A 20072-nucleotide genomic window follows, 5' to 3' on the forward strand; every position below is an offset into this window, starting at 1 on the left:
TATTTTCTTTCATGATCTGTGTCCTATCTAAGACTCTTTGCCAAATCAAGATCACTACAATTTTCTCCTATACTTTCTTTTAGAGGTTTTATAATTTTACCTCTAAAAGTTAGATCTACGATCTATTTTGAGTTCATTTTGTATGCGGTGTGAGGAAAGGATCAAAGTTCATATTTTTCCATATGGATATCCTATATCTCCAGCACCATTTGTTCAAAGACTTTAGTTTTGAAGAACGTTGTCACCTGTATTAGTTTGCTTGGGCTTCCATAACAAATTACCACAAACTGGGTGACCAAAAACAACAGAAATTTATTCTCTCACAGTTCTGGAGGCTACAAGTCCAAGATCAAGGTATTGGCAATGCCATGCTCTCTCTGAATGCTGTAGGAAACAATCCTTCCTTGCCTCTTCCTGGCTTCTGGTTGCTCCCAGCAGTTTTTGGCATTCCTTGGCTTATAGCTCCATCACTCCAATCTCTGTCCCCATTGTCACATGGCATCCTCCCTGTGTATCTGTGTGTCAAAATTTCCCTCTTAAAAGAACTGGATTTGTGGCTTACTTTAATCCAGGATGGCCTCATCTTAACTAATTACATCTGCAAATATCCTGTTTCCAAATAAGGTCACATTTTGAGTCTTTGGGTGGACATAAATTTGGGGAGACTATTCAACCTATTACAGCTGCTTTGTAAAAATACAGTCGATGATATATGATGATCTGTCTCTGGACACTGTATTCTGTTCCATTGATCTGTTATACCTGTCTTTTAGCCAATACCACAATGTCTTGATTACTGTAGGTCTATCTATAGTGAGTTTAAGTTCTTTAACTTTATTCTCTTTCAAAATAATTTTGGCTATTGTCAGTCCTTTACAATTCCATGTAAATTACTGAAACAATGTATCAATTTCTACAAAAAATTACTGCTGGCATTTTGATTTCTTTCAATCTATTGATCAATTTGACTTCTTAATAATGTTGAGTCTTTTGATTCATTTAAGTCTTCCTTTCAGTAATGTTTCATAGTGTACAGATTTTGCACGTATTTTGTGCTTTTGATGTTATTGTAAATATTTTAAAATCTTAATTTCCAATTGTTCACTGCTAGAATAGAGAGATACTATCAATTTTTGTATATTGACCTTGCTAAACACACTTATTCACTATAATAGCTTTTTCTTCCCTTTTTGGGTAGATTCCTTAGGGTTTTTTGCATAGATAATTATGTTTTCTGCAAATAGTTTTTTTTTTTTTGCAAATAGTTTTACTTCTTCATTATCAATCTGCATATCATTCACTTCCTATTAATTGACTTAACTGCCCTGGCTAGGGCCTGCAGTAGATGTTGTATAGAAATGATGAGATTGGACCTCCTTGCCTTGTCCCCATTCTTAGGGGCAACATATTCATTGTTTCACCATCAAATGTTATGTTACCTATGTACTGAAGGGAGTTCTATTTCTAGGAGGCTCCCTCCGATTTTAAGTTTGCTGAGAGTTTTATCATGATTGGGTGTTGAGTTTTGTCAATTGCTTTTTCTGCATCTGATCACATTCCCAGGAAAAGAAGTCCTACTTGACAAAGATGTATTTTAAAAAGTATACTGTTGGATTCTATTTGCTAAAGTTTTGTTAACAATGTTTGTGTCTATGTTTATGAAGGGTATTAATCTGTAGTGTTTTTGTAGTATTTGGCTGGTTTTGGTGTAATATTTGCCTCAAAAAATGAATGGTCCTTCTATCACCTACAAGATTTTTTTTTTCATAATTCTCATTATTTCTTCCTTTAGTAGAATTCACAGAAAAGTCATCTGGGCTTAGTTTTTGAGGGGAGAAGTTTAACTATAAATTCAATTTCTTTAATAGATATAGAGCTACCTGAGTTATCCATTTCTTTTTGTGTGAACTTCAGTAGACTGTGTCCATTTCATCTATGTTTTTAAATTTATCAGCATTAAGTTGTTCATAATATTCTCTTATTATTTTTTTAATGCCTGTAAGATTTGCAGTAACATCTCTCTTTCATTTCTCATCTTGGTACTTTGTATCTTTTTTTCCTTGATGATCAATTTGGCTACAGGTTTATCAATTTTATTGTTATTTTCAAAGAACCAGCTTTTAATTGATTTTTCTCTATTATTTTACTGTCTTAAGTTAATCGTTCTTATTTCTTCCTCTTTTGCTTTGTCTATACTCTTCTTTTTCTAAATTCTTAGGTGGAAGCCTAGACTGTCGATTTAAGATTGTTCTTCTCTAATATAATCATTTAATGCTATAAAATTTCCTCTAAGCCCTGCTTTAGCTGCATCCCACAAATTTTGATATTTTGATTTTCATTCAGTTCAAAATATTTACTAATTTCCCTTATGGTTTATTCCCTGACCTATGGATTGTTTAGAAATCTGCTATTTTTTAAATATCTGAGGAGTTTCCTAATACCTTTCTGTCATTCCTTTCTAGTTTAATTTCATTGTGGTCAGAGAATGTAATTTGTATGATTTCAGTTATCTTACATTTATTGAGACTAGTTTAATGATCCAGAATATGATCTATCATAAAGAAAGTTCCATGTTCACTCAAAAAAAGTGTGTAGTGCTATGGTTGAATGGGGGTAGCAGAATTGTTCTATAATTGTCAATTAGGTTGATGATATTGTTCTGGTCTTCTATAATATTATTGACTTGGGGTTATTTGTTCTGTTAATCAGAGAGGAGTGATGAAGTCACCAATCACAATTGTAGATTTGTATATTTCTCCTTCAATTTCTATCAGTTTCTGTTTCATGTACTTTGAAGTTCTGTTATTAGGTACATACCCATTTAGGATAGTATGTCTTCTAGTGAACTGATTACTTTATCATTATGAAATATTCCTTGTTCTGAAGTCTACTTTGTGTGATGTAAATATAGCCTCTGCAGTTTTCTTTCTCTTAGTGTTTACATGGATATCTATTTATTTATATTTAAATTGGGCTTATGTAAACAGATGTAGTTGGATCCAGCTTTTCCTACCAAATCTGATCATCTGTACCATTTAATTGGTGTGTTTATTTACATTTGATAAAATAATCAATGGTTGGCATTAAATCTACCATCTTGTTATTTGTATTCTATTTGTCTCATCTCCTCTTTGTTTTTTTTCTCTCCCTCTTTTCCTGCCACACTTTGAGTTTGTTTCATAATTCCATTTCCCCACACTTGACTCATTAGTTATATTTTTGTTGATTGATTTTTTATTCATTGCTCTAGGGCAGTGGCTCTCAAAGTGCATTCCCAGGAGATCCTTTAAATCCTTTCAGTGCATTTGTGAAGTTAGAACTATTTGACAGAGAGTATTTTTTGGGGTGGTTTAACAAAGGCTATAATATTTGGGCTGAATTTTTAAAGATGAGTATGCAAACAGGAAGAACAGAGAGAAAAGGTTGGGAGGAAGTGAACAGAACCTCAGTGACCAGAGGGTGTGGAGAAAGGGGAACCCTCTTGCACTGTTGGTGGGAATGTAAATTGATACAGCCACTATGGAGAACAGTATGGAGGTTCCTTAAAAAACTACAAATAGAACTACCATATGACCCAGCAATCCCACTACTGGGCATATACCCTGAGAAAACCATAATTTAAAAAGAGACATGTACCAAATGTTCATTGCAGCACTATTTACAATAGCCAGGACATGGAAGCAACCTAGGTGTCCATCAACAGATGAATGGATAAAGAAGATGTGGCACATATATACAATGGAATATTACTCAGCCATAAAAAGAAAGAAAATTGAGTTATTTGTAGTGAGGTGGATGGACCTAGAGTCTGTCATACAGAGCGAAGTAAGTCAGAAAGAGAAAAACAAACACCATATGCTAACACATATATATGGAATCTAAGAAGAAAAAAAAAAGGTCATGAAGAACCTAGGGGCAAGACAGGAATAAAGACACAGACCTACAGAGAATGGTCTTAAGGATATGGGAGGGAGAAGGGTAAGCTGTGACAAAGGGAGAGAGTGGCATGGACATATATACACTACCAAACGTAAAATAGATAGCTAATGGGAAGCAGCCGCATAGCACAGGGAGATCAGCTCGGTGCTTTGTGACCACCTAGAGGGGTGGGATAGGGAGGGTGGGAGGGAGGGAGACGCAAGAGGGAAGAGCTATGGGAACATATGTATATGTATAACTGATTCACTTTGTTATAAAGCAGAAAGTAACACCATTGTAAAGCAAATTATACTCCAATAAAGATGTTAAAAAAAAAAAAAAGAACCTCAGTGACTTATGGCACAATCTCAAGCATACATGTAACTAGAGTCACAGAAGGAATAGAAGAGACCAAAAATACTTGGAGAAATTTTGTTTGAAATGTTTTCAAAATTTGATGGAAATTACAAACCCACAGATTCAAGAAGCTTAATGAGCTCTGTCCAGATTGAAATGACCATTTTTCCTTTGAACCCCGTGGTATCCCATAAATATTTTTTATCACAGAAACTGTAACATTTGAATGCACTTTTTTGCCTGTCTCCCTACAGCAAATTGTGAGCAACTTTAAGGCAGAATAGTGCATGGCGTATGATAAATACTCAATAAACCAAAGTTCTCAAATGCTGAGTGCTGTGCAATTTTGCTTATTTTGCTCATCTCAGAGAAGGAAATATAATTGACTTGACATTCCTTTTTCAAAAAATGTCAGTACATTGGAAAATAACTGACTTGAGTGTCTAAATATTTAGGCAATAGCTACACTTTTGGACCTCATATTTAACATGAAAAGGAATAAATTTAAAACCAAACTCTCATATGGAAGCATATATTGTAGTATGCTTGCATAAAAATAATTGTACCGGTATATTGTCAATACTTTATTAAAAAAAAAAAAAAAACTACCATTGAAGTTGTTTTAAAGCAATTTACCTGGCCTGCAAATTTACTGCTAGGATCAGCTGAAATAAACACACCATCCTTATCCTTTTGAAATCCATTGTGAGACCAGTATGCCAGGTCAAAAGTAAATGTCTTCGTATGTTCTGGATTCTTAGGGTCTTGTATAATGGTAGTGGTCCTGGAATGCATGGAAATCACACATTTGCTCCCAGAATTCTTCTCTCTCTGTAGTCAAATTACAAATTCAGAGTCAATCATTACAGTTTTTCTGTCATCTGATTGTTTTGCAGGTCTTTACATCTAGTAAGAAATTAAGCCAATAACTTATCATTTATTCATTTTGATCTCTAATTATGTTATTCTTAGCAGCTATTATGACAACAGTTGCTCTTATACTGCCTCAGAAATTTTAAAAGGCTTGTCTCTAGTCATATTAAATTTCTGAGAATAGCATATCTAACACTCAGCTATACTAATAGCATAAACTATAGCATCAGAGATCCATTTCCAACATGATAATGTAAGAAGCTCCACTGTCCCACTCCCCAGCAAAACTGGTGAAAATTATTAACAAAAAAAATGAAAATGAAAAAATTTAAAGCCTCTGGAAATGGTTCTAAAAGCAAACAGCCAATGAAGAAAGATCTATTCAATAAAATGTATCAAAATTTGGTAAGAAAGGAGAGTTTGTGTTGTTTAAGCAAGACTATTCCTTCCCTCTCCATTGCCAGCTCAGCAAAGCAGAGATGACTTCAGATTGCTGGAGCTAAGAACACAGGGTTCCCTTTCTCCCCAGATCCCAGTAGGAGGGATTTATTCCTAGGAGGAGAATATCAGCATTTCCCACCCTGCCCCCATCTACCTGTGACTGAGGCTAAGTGTAGGAAAGTATAGGTGAGAGGTGAGAGTTCCTTCTTCTACCCAGTTCCCACTCATGGAACGGAGACTCTACTTTGGTTGCAGCATGCTGAGAATACTGGGGTGCTGATCACCCTTACCCTGGTCCCTGAGGTAGTGGTTCTATACCAAAAGAGACAAGCTGTGAGGGTCACAGGCTGCTGTTCCACATTCACCAAGTGCTAGGCTTCTAGAGCAGGGGTGTCATACAGAGTAGCTTGCTGTTGTCCCCACCCACAAATCCAGAGCCCTGGTTTAGAGATCTTGCCTGGGCAGATAGCACCTAATCTCTTCCCAGAGGAACTGACTTCATTTGCCCCCTTAGAGAAGTTCAACCCTAGGGGTACTCTTAAGAACAGAGGCAGCTGTGATGAAAGGCAATTAGGAGATTCAAGAAACAGGTTAAAGTACAGGCCCTCTAGTTTACAGGGGAGGAACACACCTGGACACTGAAAAAAATATCAAACACTGATCTCAGAAGTTAAACTTTTCAAAAGAACCAGAATTTGATTGAATTCGTTTGTAGAGCAATTTATGCCCAATGTCATTGTTGAAAACAACACAGCAATCAATCAGCAATCAGTGGAGTTTGCAGCTTGGTGTGGACAAGAGGGAAAGGGAGCCCTACAAAAACTGTTACCACCCCAGGGTAACCAGGGCATACCCAAAGCTGTGTCATCTTGAGGAGCAACAAAAAAAGTAGGGGTTGGGGGGCGTGTTTGGTATTTTCACCATTAGGCTTCTTTGCCATAAACATATTTGCTGCATACATTTTCACCACAAGCATTTTTGGTGCATAACTAACTGGCCATAAAGCAATTCTGCCATGCCAGATAAAATTAACTGGTTAACAGTTTGCTTTCAATTGGTTTAAATGCATTAGCATTTCTTCCTGTTATTCACGTTACTGAAGGCTTTAACCGCCAGTGACGATTTATTTGCTCCAAGAGTTGTTTTCTTATTTTTTTAAATAAGGTATTTAAAAAATTTTTTGTGCTCCCCCCACCTTTTTAGGTTTTGATTTTCTCTTTTTTTAAAAAAACTTTTATTTATTTGGTTGCTCTGGGTCTTAGTTGTGGCAGGTGGGCTCCTTAGTTGTGGCTTGTTGGCTCCTTAGTTGTGGCAGGGGGGACCTTAGTTGTGGCATGTGAACTCTTAGTTGCGGCATGCATGTGGGATCTAGTTCCCTGACCAGGGATCAAACCCGGGCCCCCTGAATTGGGAGTGTGTAGTCTTAACCACTGTGCCACCAGGAGAGTCCCTGTTTTCTTATTTTGAAACACACTTCGTTAGAGAAGAAAGAAGCTGAGGGCCTCAAAGGCACAGAGTTGCAACATTTCCCAGAGAACTTTGGAACACCCATCAAGGGATATGTGACAACATGCCAAGAACCAACAACAGTGTAGAGGCTTTCACAACACACCAAAGCTCAGTTACAAGTACGTATCCTAGTGTTTGGAGCTGATACCTCTCTTAATGAAGGAAGAAATTTTAGTGAAAAAGAAAAAAGTTCAATGCCAAATGAGAAGACTAATCAACAAGCAAAAAAAAAACAAAAAACCATGATACTATAAATGAAAGACTTCAAAGATAAGTGCTTTACGTACAAGCCACAAAATAAAATCAGTTATTTGTGCAGTATTGCTAAGAATCTACACATAACTTAAATGCAATCAAATATTTTGTATTTAGAAATAGTCTTTTAATGTGCCTCTTTTCTTTTTCATTATTTTATTTTTTTATGGCAAAATTACCCTATGGCCAACTAGTTATGTGGTGAAAATGTTTGTGGCAAAGAAGTTTACAGCAAAAGTACCTAGAACCTGGTGGAAGATAAGACTTAACTAAAATAATGCAGCCAATCACTAAACAAATAAACAAGCAAATAACACTAACAAGCTACAGAGGGGGGCAGGAGGACCAGTACCCAGACTTGTTACAATATATTATCTAAAATGTCCAGTTTCCCTAAAAAACTGTGAGGCATGCAAAGAAATAGGAAAGTAAGACCTACACATTGGAAAAAAAGCAGGCAACAGAAGTAACCAGACGCTGGAGTTATCAGAAAAAATACTTAAAGTAACAATTATGAATATATTCACAGAAATAAAGGAAACCAGATTAAAGAACTAAAGGAAGGATTATAAAGGAATAGTATAAACAATTGATTACATTAGATAATTTAGATGAAATGGACAAATTCTTAGACACAAACTACTGAAACAGACTCAAGAAGAAATACACAATCATCTGAATAGGCCTATAACAAATGAAGAGATGGTAGTAAAAACACAACAAATAAAACTACTCATGAAGAAATGGCTTGACTGCTTAATTCTATCAAACATTTACAGAATTAATACCAATTCTTCATAAACTCTTCCAAAATATAGAAGAGGGAATACTCCCCAACTTATTTTTATGAAGCCAGTATTACCCTGATACCAAATCCAGATAAAGACATCACAAGAAAATAAAACTACAGGCCAATATCTCTTATAAATATGGACACAAGAATCCCCGACAAATGATTACCAACGTGAATCCAGCAACATATAAAAAGAATTATACACCGTAACAAAATGAGATTTATCCTAGGGATACAAGGTTGGTTTAACATCTGAAAGTGATTCTATTGGTCATGTTTTTTTTTTTTTTTTTTTTTTTTTTCGGTACGCGGGCCTCTCACTGCTGTGGTCTCTCCCCTTGCGGAGCACAGGCTCCGGACGCACAGGCCCAGCGGCCATGGCCCACAGGCCCAGCCGCTCCGCGGCACGCGGGATCCCCCCGGACCGGGGCACGAACCCACGCCCCCTGCATCAGCAGGCGGACCCCCAACCACTGCGCCACCAGGGAAGCCCGGTCATGTTTTTTATTTTCTATATTTATGAACTTTGACATCCCTGGGGCCTGGAGAGATTGTCCCTCCCAGGGCTAATGAATTTGTAGAGATAGCAAAAAACTTACCTTTCATGCAAACCAACCAATCCAAAGTCCACATCCCAAACACCTCCTTTATCTAACTCACATGTCAAGCCAATATTTCCCTCACCTTACATCACCCCAGGGCCAGGTACCTGAAAAGTAGGCTGCACGCATGGAAACTACTCAAACTGTTCAATCCTAAGATTTCTCAAACTTGCCTACCATGCCTTGCCCATTCCTTCCTGTGGAAACGACCACAAGGCTGTGGGCCATGCATTCTATTTTTTTTAATTATTTTTATTTTTTGCGGTATGCGGGCCTCTCACTGTTGTAGCCTCTCCCGTTGTGGAACAGAGGCTCTGGATGCACAGGCTCAGTGGCCATGACTCACGGGCCCAGCCGCTCCGTGGCATCCTCCCGGACCGGGGCACGAACCCGTGTCCCCTGCATCGGCAGGTGGACTCTCAACCACTGCACCACCAGGGAAGCCCCATGCATTCTTTTCTCCAGGCTTCTGACCAACTTTGATACTTCCCCATGTGGCTGCATGGAATGCTCCTTTCTCTTGAGAATTATAAGGCAGTTGTCACTAAATCTGTCACCTTACTATACCTGAGTAAAACAAATCTTGGGTACACTTTAAAATAATGATTAATGTAATACATATCAATAGAATAAAACAAAAAAAATCACACATCTAAAGATGTAGAAAATGCATTTGACAAAATCCAACACCCTTTCATGATAAAAAACACTCAACAAATCAGGAATAGAATGGAACTTCTTCAATCTCATAAGGGGCATCCATGAAAAACCCACGACTAATATCACACTTAATAGTCAAGGTTGACTATTACCCCCTAAGATCAGGACGAAGACAAGGATTTCTGCTCTTGACATTACTATTCAATATTGTATTGGAGGTTCTAGCCAGGGCAGTTAGGCAGGAAAAAGAAACAAAAGGCATCGAGATAGGAAAGGAAGAAGTAAAATGATTGCTCTTTGCAGATGACGTGATCTTAGAAAATCCTAAGGAATCCACTAAAAACTATTAGAATGAGTTCAGTAAGTTTGCAGGATGTAAAATCAATATACAATAATCAACTATTTCTCTACACTTTAAACAATCTGAAAAGGAAATTAAGAAAATTTCATTTCTAATACTACCAAAAGGAATAAAATCTTTAAGAATAAGGTTAGCAAAAGTAGTACAAAACATATACTCTGAACACTACAAAACACTGTGGGAATTTAGAAACATTGTTTCTAAAAATTAGAAAAACACCCCATTTTATAGATCAAAAGACTTGGCATTATTAAGATAACGCTCCCCAAACTGATGTACATCCAATGCCATCTCTTTTAGAATCCCACCTGACTTCGTTGTAGAAATTGACAAGCTGATTGTAAAATTCATATGGAACTGCCAGGCATCCAGAATAGCCAAAACAATCTTTAAAAAGAAGAAAAAAGTAGGATTCACACCAACTTCACAATTCAGTACAACCAATAGTGATCAAGTGTGTGTGGTACTGGCACATACACACATACAGATTAATGTAATGAAGTGAAGAATCCAGATATAAACCCAAACATCTGTGATCAACTGATTTTCAACAAGGCTGCCAAAATGGAGAAAGAATAGCCTTTAGAAGGAATGGTGCTGGGAAAACTCAATGGCCACATGCAAAAGAATGAACTTGGATCCTTAACTCACATCATATATAAAAATCAACTCAAAATGGACCAAAGCCCTAAATGTAAGAGCTAAAACTAAAAAAGAAAACATAAATCTTCATGACATTGGATTGGGCAAAGAGAGATGTAACATCAAAAGCACAATTTAAAAAAATGGACTTCAAAATTAAAAACTTTTGTGTTTCAAAGGATGAAAAGATGACCCTTTGGGAGATTCTCAAATCATATATCTAGTAAGAAATTTTATTAGAATATATAAAGAACAGTTCAATATAAAAAGATAATCCAATATAAAAATGAGCAAAGGATTTGCACAGACATTTCCCCAAGGGAGATATACTAATAGGCAATAGTACATGAAAAGATGCATGACATCATTAGTCATCAGGAAAATGCATAATCAAAACCATGAGATATGGAAGGCTTCCGGGAAGATGGCGGAAGAGTAAGACGCGGATCACCTTCCTCCCCACAGATACACCACAAATACATCTACACGTGGAACAACTCCTACAGAACACCTACTGAACGCTGGCAGAAGACCTCAGACCTCCCAAAAGGCAAGAACCACCCCCCCCCGCCACGTACCTGGGTAGCGCAAAAGAATAAACAGAGACAAAAGGATAGGGACGGGACCGTCACCAGTGGGAAGGAGCTGTGAAGGAGGAAAGGTTTCCACACATTAGAAGCCCCTTTGCGGGTAGTGACTGCGAGTGGCGGAGGGGGAAAGCTTCGGAGCTGCAGAGGAGAGCACAGCAACAGGGGTGCGGAGGGCAAAGCAGAGAGATTCCCGCAAAGCGTAGAGATTCCCGCACAGCGGATCGGTGCCGACCAGCACTCACCAGCCCGAGAGGCTTGTTGGCTCACCCGCCGGGGCGGGCGGGGGCTGGGAGCCGAGGCTCGGGCTTCGGTCGGAGCACCGGGAGAGGACTGGAGTTGGCGGCGTGAACACAGTCTGTAGGGGATTGGTGCGCCATGGCTGGCCGGGAGGGAGTCCGGGGAAAAGTCTGGACCTGCCGAAGAGGCAAGAGGCTTTTACTTACCTCTTCTTTTCCTGGTGCCCGAGGAGAGGGGATTAAGAGCGCTGCTTAAAGGAGCTCCAGAGATGGGCGCGAGCCGTGGCTAAAAGCACCGACCCCAGAGATGGGCATGAGACGCTAAGGCTGCTGCTGCCGCCACCAAGAAGCCTGTGTGCGAGCACAGGTCACTATCCACACCCCCCTTCCGGGGAGCCTGTGGAGCCCGCCACCGCCAGGGTCCCAGGATCCAAGGACAACTTCCCCGGGAGAACGCACGGCGCGCCTCCGGCTGGTGCAAAGTCATGTCGGCCTCTGCCACCACAGGCTCCGCCCCGCACTCCGTGCCCCTCCCTCCCCCCCCCACCCCCGGCCTGAGTGAGCCAGAGCCCCCGAATCAGCAGCTCCTTTAACCTCGTCCTGACTGAGTGAAGAACAGACGCCCTCCGGCGACCTACACGCAGAGGTGGGGCCAAATCCAAAGCTGAGCACCTGGGAGCTGTGAGAACAAAGAGAAAGGGAAATCCCTCCCAGCAGCCTCAGGAGCAGCGGATTAAAGCTCCACAATCAACTTGATTACCTGCATCTGTGGAATACCTGAATAGACAGCGAATCATCCCAAATTGAGGAGGTGGACTTTGAGAGCAAGATATATTATTTTTTCCCCTTTTCCTCTTTTTGTGAGTATGTGTATGCTTCTGTATGAGATTTTGTCTGTATAGCTTTGCTTCCACCATTTGTCCTAGGGTTCTATCCGTCTGTTTTTTTTTCCCCTTAATAATTATTTTTTTATTTTAATAACTCTTATATTTATTTTACTTTATCTTCTTTCTTTTTTTTCCTTCCTTCCCTCCTTCCTCCCTCCCTCCCTCCTTTCTTTCTTTCTTTCTTTCTTTCTACTTCTACTAATTCTTTCTTTCTACTCTTTCTCCCTTTTATTCTGAGCCGTGTGGACGAAAGGCTCTTGGTGCTGCAGCCAGGAGGCAGTGCTGTGCCTCTGAGGTGGGAGAGCCAACTTCAGGACACCCGTCCAAAAGAGACCTCCCAGCTCCATGGAATATCAAACGGCGAAAATCTCCCAGAGATCTCCATCTCAACAGCAGCACCCAGCTTCACTCAATGACCAGCAAGCTACGGTGTTGGACATCCTATGCCAAACAACTAGCAAGACGGGAACACGACCCCACCCATTAGCAGAGAGGCTGCCTAAAATCATAATAAGTCCACAGACACCCCAAAACACACCACCAGACGTGGACCTGCCCACCAGAAAGACAAGATCCAGCCTCATCCACCAGAACACAGGCACTAGTCCCCTCCACCAGGAAGCCTGCACAACCCACTGAACCAACCTTAGCCACTGGGGACAGACACCAAAAACCACGGGAACTACGAACCTGCAGCCTGCAAAAAGGAGACCCCAAACACAGTAAGATAAGCAAAATGAGAAGACAGAAAAACACACAGCAGATGAAGGAGCAAGATAAAAACCCACCAGACCTAACAAATGAAGAGGAAATAGGCAGTCTACCCGAAAAACCATGAGATACCACTTCACACCAACTATAATGGCTATAATGAAGTAAGATACAAGTGTTAGCCTGAATTAGAGAAACTGGAACCCTCATACACTGCTAGTAGTAATATAAAATGGTGCATCTGCTTTGGAAAAGTCTGGCAATTCCACAAATGATAACATAGAGTTACTATATGACTCAGCAGTTCCATGCATAGGTATATAACCAAATGAAAACGTGTCCACACAAAAACTTGTAAACAAATGTTTATAGCAACATGATTCATAATAGCTAACAGGTGGAAACAACCCTGACACAAAATAGCTGAGGAATAGAGGAACAAAATGTGGTATATCCATACAATGGATTATCCAGCCATAAAGAAATGAATTTTTGACATATGCTACAGCATGGATAAACCTTGAACACATTATGCTGAGTGAAAGAAGGCAGTCATAAAAGACTATATAATTCCATTTATACAAATTGTACAGACCAGGGAAATATGCAGAAACAGGGATTAGTTTAATGGTTGTTTAGGACTGGGGGACTAAGGATGATAGCTAAAGAGTACAGACATCCTGGGCCTGAAACCAAGATGGCTGAGTAGAAGGATGTGCTCTCACTCCCTCTTGTGAGGACACCAGAATCACAACTAGCTGCTGGACAATCATTGACAGGAAGACACCGGAACTCACCAAAAAAGATACCCCACATCCAAAAACAGAGGAGAAGCCACAGTGAGACACTAGGAGGGGCACAATCACAGTAAAACCAAATCCCGTAACTGGTTGCGTGGGTGCCTCACAGACTGCCAAACACTTATACCTTATAACACAGAAGTCCACCCACTGGAGTGAAGGTTCTGAGCCCCATGTCAGGCTTCCCAACCTGGGGGTCTGACAATGGGAGGAGGAAGTCCTAGAGAATCAGACTTTGAAGCCTACTGGGATTTGACTGCAGGACTTCGACAGGACCGGGGGAAACACATTCGACTCTTGGAGGGCACACACAAAGTAGTGTGCGCATCGGGACCCAGGGGACGGAGCAGTGAAACCAGGGGAGACTGAACCAGACCTACCTCCTAGTGTTGGAGGGTCTCCTGCAGAGGTGGGGGGTGGCTGTGGCTCACCATGGGGACAAGGACACTGGCAGCAGAAGTTCTGGGAAGTACTCCTTGGCATGAGCCCGCCCACAGTCTGCCATTAGCTCCCTCAAAGAGTCCAGGTAGGATCCAGTGTTGGGTTGCCTCAGGCAAAACAACCAACAGGGAGGGAACCCAGCCCCACCCTTCAGCGGTCAAGTGGATTAAAGTTTTACTGAGCTCTGCCCACCAGAGCAACAGTCAGCTCTACACACCATCAGTCCCTCCCATCAGGAAACCTGCACAAGCCTCTTAGATAACCTCATCCACCAGAGGGCAGACAGCAGAAGCAAGAAGTACTACAATCCTGCAGCCTGTGGAACAAAAACCACATTCACAGAAAGATAGACAAGATGAAAAGGCAGAGGGCTATGTATCAGATGAAGGAGCAAGATAAAACCACAGAAAAACAACTAAATGAAGTGGAGATAGGCAACCTTCCAGAAAAAGAATTCAGAATAATGATAGTGAAGGTGATCCAGGACCCTGGAAAAACAATGGAGGCCAAGATTGAGAAGATGCAAGAAATGTTTAATAAAGACCTAGAAGAATTAAAGAACAAACAAACAGAGATGAACAATACAATAACTGAAATGAAAACTACACTAGAACGAATCAATAGCAGAATAACAGAGGCAGAAGAACGGATAAGTGACCGGGAAGACAGAATGGTGGAACTCACTGCCACAGAATAGAATAAAGAAAAAAGAATGAAAAGAAATAAAGACAGCCAAAGAGACCTCTGGGACAACATTAAATGCAACAACATTCGGATTATAGGGGTCCCAGAAGGAGAAGAGAGAGAGAAAGAACCCGAGAAAATATTTCAAGAGATTATAGTCAAAAACTTCCCTAACATGGCAAAGGAAATAGCCACCCAAGTCCAGGAAGCACAGCGAGTCCCATACAGGATAAACCCAAGGAGAAACACGCGGAGACACATGGTAATCAAATTGGCAAAAATTAAAGACAAAGAAAAATTATTGAAAGCAGCAAGGGAAAAATGACAAATAACATACAAGGGAACTCCCATAAGGTTAACAGCTGATTTCTCAGCAGAAACTCTACAAGCCAGAAGGGAGTGGCATGATATACTTAAAGTGATGAAAGGGAAGAACATACAGCCAAGATTACTATACCTGGCAAGGATCTCATTCAGATTCAATGGAGAAATCAAAAGCTTTACAGACAAGCAAAAGCTAAGAGAATTCAGCACCACCAAACTAGCTCTACAACAAATGCTAAAGGAACTTCTCTAACTGGGAAACAGAAGAGAAGAAAAGAACCTACAAAAACAAACTCAAAACAATTAAGAAAATGGTCATAGGAACATACATTTCGATCATTACCTTAAACGTGAATGGACTAAATGCTCCAACCAAAAGACACAGGCTTGCTGAATGGATACAAAAACAAGACCCATATATATGCTGTCTACAAGACACCCACTTAAGACTGAAAGTGAGGGGATGGAAAAAGATATTCTATGCAAATGGAAATCAAAAGAAAGCTGGAGTAGCTATGCTCATATCAGATAAAATAGACTTTAAAGAATGTTACAAGAGACAAGGAAGGGCACTATAGAATGATAAAGGATCAATCCCAGAAGAAGATATAACAATTATAAATATATATATGCACCCAACATAGGAGCACCTCAATACATAAGGCAACTGCTAACAGCTGTAAAAGAGAAAATTGACAGTAACACAATAATAGCGGGAGACTTTAACACCTCGCTTACACCAATGGACAGATCATCCAAAATGAAAATAAGGAAACAGAAGCTTTAAATGACACAATAGACCAGATAGATTTAATTGATATTTATAGGACATTCCATCCAAAAACAGCATATTACACTTTCTTCTCAAGTGCGCACGGAACATTCTCCAGGATAGATCACATCTTGGGTCACAAATCGAGCCTCAGTAAATTTAAGAAAATTGAAATCATATCAAGCATCTTTTCTGATCACAATGCTATGAGATTAGAAATGAATTACAGGGGAAAAAACGTAAAAAACACAAACACATGGAGGCTAAACACTACGTTACTAAATAACCAAGAGATCACTGAAGATATCAAAGAGGAAGTCAAAAAATACCTAGAGACAAATGACAATGAAAACACGGCAATACAAAATCTATGGGATACAGCAAAAGCAGTTCTAAGAGGGAAGTTTATGGCAATACAAGCCTACCTCAAGAAACAAGAAAAATCTCAAATAAATAATCTAACCTTACACCTAAAGGAACTAGAGAAAGAGGACAAACAAAACGCAAAGTTAGCAGAAGGCAAGAAATCCTAATGATCAGAACAGAAATAAATGAAATAGAAACAAAGAAAACAATAGCAGAGATCAATAAAACTAAAAGCTGGTTCTTTGAGAAGATAAACAAAATTGATAAACCATTAGCCAGACGCATCCAGAAAATGAGGGAGAGGACTCAAATCAATAAAGTTAGAAATGAAAAAGGAGAAGTTACAACAGACACCGCAGAAATACAAAGCATCTTAAGAGACTACTACAAGCAACTCTATGCCAATAAAATGGACAACCTGGAAGAAATGGACAAATTCTTAGAAAGGTATAACCTTCCAAGGCTGAACCGAGAAGAAATAGAAAATATGAACAGACCAATCACAAGTAATAATTGAAACTGTGATTAAAAATCTTCCAACAAACAATAGTCCAGGACCAGATGGCTTCACAGATGAATTCTATCAAACATTTAGAGAAGAGCTAACACCCATCCTTCTCAAACTCTGAATTCTATCAAACATTTAGAGAAAAGCTAACACTCATCCTTCTCAAACTCTTCCAAAAACTGGCAGAGGAAGGAACACTCCCAAACTCATTCTATGAGGCCACCATCACCCTGATACCAAAACTAGACAAAGATACTACAAAAAAAGAAAGGTAGAGACCAATATCATTGATGAGTATAGATGCAAAAATCCTCAACAGAATACTAGCAAACAGAATCCAACAACACATTAAAAGGGTCATACACCATGATCAAGTGGGATTTATCCCAGGGATGCAAGGATTCTTAAATATATGCAAATCAATGTGATACACCATATTAACAAATTGAAGAAGAAAAACCATACAATCATCTCAATAGATGCAGGAAAAGCTTTTGACTAAATTCAACACCCATTTATGACAAAAACTCTCCAGAAAGTGGGCATAGAGGGAATGTACCACAACATAATAAAGGCCATATACGACAATCCCACAGCGAACATCATTCTCAATGGTGAAAAACTGAAAGCATTTCCTCTAAGATCAGGAACAAGACAAGGATGTCCACTCTTACCGCTATTATTCAACATAGTTTTGGAAGTCCTAGCCTTGGCAATCAGAGAAGAAAAAGAAATAGAAGGATTACAAATTGGAAAAGAAGAAGTAAAACTGTCACTGTTTGCAGATGATATGAGACTATACATAGAGCATCCTAAAGATGCTACCAGAAAACTACTAGAGCTAATCAATGAATTTGGTAAAGTTGCAGGATACAAAATTAATGCACAGAAATCTCTTGCATTCCTATACACTAACAACGAAAGATCAGAAAGAGAAATTAAGGAAACAATCCCATTTACCACAGCAACAAATAGAATAAAATACCTAGGAATAAACCTACCCAGGGAGACAAAAGACCTGTATGCAGAAAACTATAAGACACTGATGAAAGAAATTAAAGATAATACCAACAGATGGAGAGATATACTATGTTCTTGGATTGGAAGAATCAATATTGTGAAAACGACTATACTACCTAAAGCAATCTACAGATTCAATGCAATCCCTATCAAATTACCAATGGCATTTTTTATGGAACTATAACAAAAACTCTTAAAATTTCTATGGAGACACAGAAGACCCCGAATAGCCAAAGCAGTCTTGAGGGAAAAAAAACGGAGCTGGTGGAATCAGACTCCCTGAGTTCAGACTATACTACAAAGCTACAGTAACCAAGACAATATGGTACTGGCACAAAAACAGAAACATATATCAATGGAGCAAGATAGAAAGCCCAGAGGTAAACCCACGCACCTATGGTCAACTAATCTATGAAAAAGGAGGCAAGGATATACAATGAAGAAAATACAGCCTCTTGAATAAGTGGTGCTGGGAAAACTGGACAGCGACATGTAAAAGAATGATATTAGAACATTCCGTAACACAATACACAAAAATGAACTCAAAATGGATTAGAGACCTAAATGTAAGACCAGACACTATAAAACTCTTAGAGGAAAACATAGGAAGAACACTTTGACATAAATCACAGCAAGATCTTTTTTGATCCATCTCCTAGAGTAATGGGAATAAAAACAAACAAATGAGACCTAATTAAACTTAAGAGCTTTTGCTAGCAAAAGAAACCATAAACAAGACAAGAAGAAAACCCTCAGAATGGGAGAAAATATTTGCAAATGAAACACCTGACAAAGGATTAATCTCCAAAATATATAAACAGCTCATGCAGCTCGATATTAAAAAAACAAACAACCCAATCCAAAAATGGACAGAAGCCCTAAACAGACATTTCTCCAAAGAAGACACACAGATGGCCAACAAACACATGAAAAGCTGCTTAACAACACTATTAGAGAAATGCAAATCAAAACTACAATGAGGTATCACCTCACAACAGTTAGAATGGGCATCATTAGAAAATCTACAAACAACAAATGCTGGAGAGGGTGTGGAGAAAATGGAACCCTCTTGCACTGTTAATGGAATGTTAATTGATACAGCCACTATGGAGAACAGTACGGAGTTTCCTTAAAAAACTACAAATAGGGCTCCCCTGGTGGCACAGCGGTTGAGAGTCCGTCTGCCGATGCAGGGGACACGGGTTCGTGCCCCGGTCCGGGAGGATCCCATATGCCGCGGAGCGGCTGGGTCCGTGGGCCATGGCCGCTGAGCCTGCGCGTCTGGAGCCTGTGCTCCGCAATGGGAGGGGCCACAACAGTGAGAGGCCCGCGTACCGCAAAAAAAAAAAAAAAAAAAAAATACAAATAGAATTACCATATGATCCAGCAATCTCACTACTGGGCATATACCCAGAGAAAACCGTAATTCAAAAAGACACATGTATCCCAATGTTCATTGTAGCATTATTTACAATAGCCAGGTCATAGAAGCAACCTAAATGCCCATCAATAGACGAATGGATAAAGAAGATGTGGTACGTGTATACAATGGAATATTAATCAGCCATAAAAAGGAACAAAATTGGGTCATTTGTTGAGACGTGGATGGATCTAGAGACTGTCATACAGAGTGAAGGAAGTCAGAAAGAGAAAAACAAATATCGTATATTAATGCATATATGTGGAACCTAGAAAAGTGGTACAGATGAACCGGTTTGCAGGGCAGAAATTGAGACACAGATGCAGAGAACAAATGTATGGACACCAAGGGGGGAAAGCGGTGGGGGTGGGGGTGGTGGTGGTGGTGTGCTGAATTGGGTGATTGCGATTGATATGCATACACTGATGTGTATAAAATTGATGACTAAGAACCTGCTGTATAAAAAAAAATGTGATCAAATGTATTCTATTGGAAAGAAGCAAAAATAGACCATATTTACTGTCTAAATTATATAATTTAATGGTAATTAGCATCTATTGCAGATGTATTCATTATTGCAGATTGTATTTGCTTTATCAATGTCTTTGCTTTGGTAATCAAAATAAAATAAAATGAAAAAAAAGAAGTATGTAGGAATTCACTTTTGTTTTCTGATTAACTTTGTTCCTAGCGTTCTATTTCTGGGTCATAGATTCAGTATCTTCTCTTACTTATCTGACAGTATTAACTATGATGATAATGATTTTTGTTTGCTACCTGCATTATCTTTTGTTTTTTATTTGTTTTAGTCTTTGTGTTTGACCCTGAAGAATTTCCTCAAAAAAAAAAAAAAAAGTACATTCTTTTTTGAGGTGCTAAATATGTTCTACCAATAAATCTGG

At 39.2% G+C, this 20072-nt stretch overlaps 1 protein-coding gene across 1 annotated transcript in view; it reads right to left on the reverse strand.

Annotated features, from left to right (window-relative positions):
• The window catches only part of LOC136118419 (kinesin-like protein KIF28P), an 85101-nt gene that overhangs the window by 63011 nt on the left and 2018 nt on the right, over positions 1–20072 (reverse strand). Inside the window, exon 2 of the mRNA XM_065871692.1 lies at positions 4912–5106. Within this exon, the coding sequence (XP_065727764.1) occupies positions 4912–5106 (195 nt within the window). The remainder of the gene's footprint in view (positions 1–4911; positions 5107–20072) is intronic.

This window comes from Phocoena phocoena, chromosome 1, assembly GCF_963924675.1.
Source record: "Phocoena phocoena chromosome 1, mPhoPho1.1, whole genome shotgun sequence".
Lineage (NCBI taxonomy): Eukaryota > Metazoa > Chordata > Mammalia > Artiodactyla > Phocoenidae > Phocoena > Phocoena phocoena.